We start from the raw sequence: 5,094 nt of genomic DNA on the forward strand, positions 1-5,094 counted from the left end.
CACACACACACACACACTTAGCCACACTCATTGACATACAGTGCAATGGTGACTGATAGGATAACCGTCGGTCGAGTAGAGGAGACGAGCAGCCTGGAAAGGTGAGGGTATGAACAGCAGAGGTGGAATGGATGCTAAGAATGAATATACTTCCTCAGGTGTGATAAAGGGTAAATACATTAGTGGATTAGGAAAATGATTGACATGAATGATAGTAAGATGGTGAAGTCTTAGCCTATGACTCCTGACAGCATATGGGTAGGTATGATGAAGTTAGCAGATCTTGACTAAGCAGAATGAAGAGAAGTCAGAACTAATGAACAATAAAAACGCATATGGGTTAAGCAGTAGCCTTATAGTTAGATAAGCTATCTAGCTGTCAGTCTAAAAGCCAAGTACCCTTTCCTTCCCTTTTGAAATTCCCTAAAAACATGTTCTTAAGCTAGGCACTGTTGCCATAACTACTGCAACACAATTTTGATAATGTCAAATGCCAATAAAGCCCATTGTTATATTGCTAATGGATCAAACATAATACTATATTGTATAGGCATGTTGGCACTACATCCGTTAGTGTACCTGCAGGAATGATCCATTATCAAAAAGTTATTCAGATGGATTTTGTACCAGCTAATGAAGTATTCACTAAATCTATAAGACTGTGAGCTGTGGCACACAATTCTGACCAAAAACCATTTGGAAATAACACAGTGCAGTACAGTAGATCTTATTGTGGAGCCTAACCCTGTCATACACATAATACAGACGTTATCATATTTCATAACTCCTGCCAATGACAATTTGAGAAAAGAAAATTAACTGGGAGTCCATGTGCCATGTTTTCAGGGCAGCTAGGGCATTTTAATGTATATATACATTATATCACTTGATTATTAAATTAATATTTCAAAAACAATATGTTTGTTTCATCTTCAATATAAACATATAACTTACATTATTTAAGCCAACAGCACATGAGTACCGATTTTGTTCAGAGGCTTTAAACATCAGTTAACTCATAATCCAACAAAGACACCATGGAGATAATGTGTGTATGACATTATTCATCACAGAAGCCAAAGAGTTTTAGAAAAGAAATGGCATCCTTTATAATCTTCAGTACCATCATACTGTTAATGAGGAAGAGGGACGCATTCAGCCTGTCTGGGGGCTGAGTGTGACTAGTCTGTGTTCACTGCATTGTTTCTTACATAAACTATAAGAAACTGTGCTTTAAAGCTTAGTGCACAAAGACACAATATGTACAGTAACATACCGTGCTTACGTATTGGAAAGCTTTGTGACTCTTTGCAGTTGCTTGTATCTAAGTTTTGTACATAGAGCCTAGGTTGCCAATCTGTTATGCTCTGATCAACTATCCAAAAAACCTTATTTTGAAATCATCATGTCTTGTTAGATATATCAATTTCTCAATGGCCTACACACACATATGGCTGAGCCAAAAAGGAAGCTTGTGAGTGGAGGCCATGATAAACAACTTCCCTTCAATCACCAAAGTGAGATGCCACAGAGGAAAAGTAAGGAGAGGTAAAGAAGTAAGCACTGGGAAATAAGTGGGGAAGGATAATAAGACAAGAATGCGGCGCTTCCTGTGGCCACCACTGAACTAGGGTCGTGGATCAATAGATCACAAAAGGCACATACACTTGATAGTTTCATCCGCCCTGTGAGGGAGTGCTGCTGGCCGAGATTGCCAGTCCTGCTGACTGGGCTTGTTGCTGCTGTACAGGCCGCGGATTCTCTTACACATTATCACCGCCACCACACAGGAGACTGAATACTCCACCCGTCTACACAGCTGAAGGTACTACAGCATACTCCTGCCCTTTTCTCTCGACTGCCTGTCCTCTCCTGCCATCTTCAGCCCTCACTCCTTATTCCTCTTTCCAGTGCAGTGCCAAACTACAGTTGGACTAGTGGGGGACAGAAGCCTAAAATGTCTTGAAGCCTTGTTTGTAATTAATAAGAAAAATAAAGAATTTGAAGAGAAAATAGGAGATTGATGATTTTCCTTGGATGTAGAGATGATGACTGTGTGGAAAGTCTGAGGTGAAAAATTACAATATCAGCTTGGATAACAGTAACACAGGCATGACCTTCAATGCTGATAAGATTCATTTTAGATGTGTTTTTTATAGATATTTTTAGATATGATATCTGTTTTAAATCTCCCAAAACGACTGTGAAACACCAAACTCAATCAAGTCCTATGGAACAAATAGAAGATGTGGTTCAGAGATAATTATTTATAATATATTATATAATTTAATGTTTAAGGTCATAAGATTCAGTATAAGGGCAAATGTATACAGCTCAGGTCATTTTTTAAATTTCTAAAATTTCCAGTCTTTTATTATTTATGCTCTTTTGAAGGCACCGCTATATCAAGTGGAAAACGTATACAATTACAATTAAAGGCATCAGCAGTGTTACTGATTATTTGACAAAAAATAAAAATTGCTAATGCACTGCCACAAGTCTAGTGCCTGCAAGGAGCACATGTGGTCAGTTTGCTGGTAATGTAAAGGTATAGTAAAGGTATATAGTGAATAATCATAAATGTATTGACTGACCAATTGCCATAAATTTCTGTGTAAGCCAAAACTGTACATTTGTCAGATTGTTGATACTGTTTTGGGGGTTTTCAGATAGGAAGAACATAGTAGGGAGACAGTTGCTCAGTTAATGTGATTCATTGGTGGAACTAAATTCGATAATAATGTTGCATCAAGTCATCAGACCACTGTCAAGGGTTGGAATCTCAACAATTGTGCACACATCAACACTCGCGGTGTGCTTGCATTCACTCATACTGATTTTGAATTGCACAACAACGTGGAAATGTGAACAACAGTGGAAACACTGCAGAACACAATGCAGATCACAATAACACCAGTAACAGTGAAGCAACATGGATGAATTTTTGATAATGATCATTCCATTGCTCCAGTGCATGCTGGCTCAGCTGAACCTGTGTTAATTTTAACAGAGCAATCAGGTCCAGTTTAGTTCTAAACTGCTGCTAAGCTAGTCAGATGCTAAGTGCAACAGCCCCATACAGTACAATCATAGGTAAATTATTACTCAACTGCACTGATGAAAATAAATGCTGTATACTTGGGCAATTTGTTGAACAGAGCACTTCACAGAGCAGTCATCTAAAAGTGTGTTTTTTTTTCACAAAATAATTAAATTAGTTATATCATTGATGGCATATGAGCATAAAGGCGAATTTGTCACCCTGTCTGGATGTTACATCATCTTTACCATGCATTAACACAGATAATTAATCAACACTGCAAAAAACCTTTATGAGAATTACCACTGCCCGAGAACTGCATACCACAGAAATCCTGCAATGTTGCAGGAGCAGAGCGACTCGGTCCCTCGGCCTCAGTTGTGCTCTGATTGTAACGGTGTACTAAAAAACTCACAGGCCTTGTATGATCCCCTGTGCACCCGAATAATGCAGTGACTGTCTCTAAGCCCCTGTAGCAGTGACTAATAAGTACTCCAAAGCTCTTAAAGGCCTCAAGGTCATCGTTGCTATAATGATTTCCCTATCTCTGTAGTGAATACAATAACTTCCATTTTGACTGAAATTGATATGAAACCTGAATCTGTTATGTCAGTGAATTTCATATTACCATGGTTGATTTACAATGCTGGCAATTTCACATGAGAAAAAGGTAAAGATTTAGCCCATTTGAAGGATCTGCACAGCCGCTGAATAATACATTTGTTAAGGTTTAACAGACTTTCAGAGTTTCACTATATATACGTTGGGAGGGTGGTGGTGTTTGGCCTGTGTGAGTGTGACAACTCACTTTCTTGTTCAGATAGTAGGGGTCCAAATCCTCCAGTGGTGTGGAGGCCATTCCACTAGGAATATCGCCGTAGATGAAGGGCAGGCCTCGCCCAGCCTCCAGGTCACTGTTGGGCCTGAGCTCATTCTCGTCAGATGTGTCGCGGTGACTACTGTCCGATCTGGGCTTGGGTGGCTTCTTGTTCTTCTCTTCATTGATGCGCTTCTCGATGTTAGCAAGCGACTCCGGGGTGAATTTCTTGAAGCTGTCAGGTCCTGGGGGTGCAAGAAGGGGTGCGGCCATGTTTTCATTCTGCAGCTATTTCCTCTTTATTTGTTTTCCATCCCAGACATCCAGCTCTGAGCGGAAGAGAGAGAGAGTGAAAGAGGGAGGAAGAGTCAGCATAAGGTACTGAGCAAAGAAGAAAGTGATAGATAAAAGAAAAAGAAAAAAAGAATGACTAAAAAAAAACATCCTTTAAAATTAGTTTTTTTCAAATCCAGTGTCATTTTATTAATAATATGAAAGGATAACAAATGGTTATAATTAAAAACATTATTTGCCATATTCATATGTTAAACCAGTTATTTTGCACCCCTTTTCAGTTTCAGTGTTGCTTAAAGCCTCACAGATGGCATTTACTAGCTCTGCCAGAGACAGCAAACAAAGCAAAATAAAGCTGAAAAAGTGCAAACATTTGGAACATCAGTGGGCACATTTCTGCTCCCTCCATCAACCTTAATGACTAAAGCCTATCCTGTATCCCCAAAGGTAAGCTCAGGTACCCAGCACATACAGTGGACAGCAATGAATTTGCTTTTGCTCTCACAGATGTATCAGGTTTTCTCCTCCCAAATGATTGGCTCTTTATCCCACCAGGAACTCATCTATCTGATTCTCTTCTTCACATGCATCTTACTTGGCATTTTGAGATATTTCTTTCTCATGACATTTCCTGTGTATCTAACGATGTGATGTGAATGTGTTAGTACTGCTGGTCTCACTGAGAATGAACATCCTGGTCTGCAGTTATCGTTTTTTTTTTGTTTTAAAGTCTCTATGGTTGATTCCTAAGCACTTTCGCTGGTGATAGATATTAAATAAGTAGGAAAGTGGCTCCTATAGCACACACGCTCACACAAGCCTATTATCTGCTATCGACCCAGTGCAACATGATAAGGAGCCAAACAATCTTAAGTAAAACAAGCAAAGGACCAAGATATTTGTGCTAGATGTGTAAGTAAAGTTAGCCAAGAGTCTTGTGATA

General features: G+C 39.2%; 1 protein-coding gene across 1 annotated transcript in view; it reads right to left on the bottom strand.

The window, feature by feature from the left end:
* The window catches only part of scn8ab (sodium channel, voltage gated, type VIII, alpha subunit b), a 48,896-nt gene that overhangs the window by 40,763 nt on the left and 3,039 nt on the right, over positions 1-5,094 (bottom strand). The window contains exon 2 of the mRNA XM_035661150.1: positions 3,849-4,186. Within this exon, the coding sequence (XP_035517043.1) occupies positions 3,849-4,130 (282 nt within the window). The 5' untranslated portion in view covers positions 4,131-4,186. The remainder of the gene's footprint in view (positions 1-3,848; positions 4,187-5,094) is intronic.

Source organism: Morone saxatilis, unplaced genomic scaffold (assembly GCF_004916995.1).
Source record: "Morone saxatilis isolate NCDOM2014 unplaced genomic scaffold, NCSU_SB_2.0 Contig18, whole genome shotgun sequence".
Taxonomy (NCBI): domain Eukaryota; kingdom Metazoa; phylum Chordata; class Actinopteri; family Moronidae; genus Morone; species Morone saxatilis.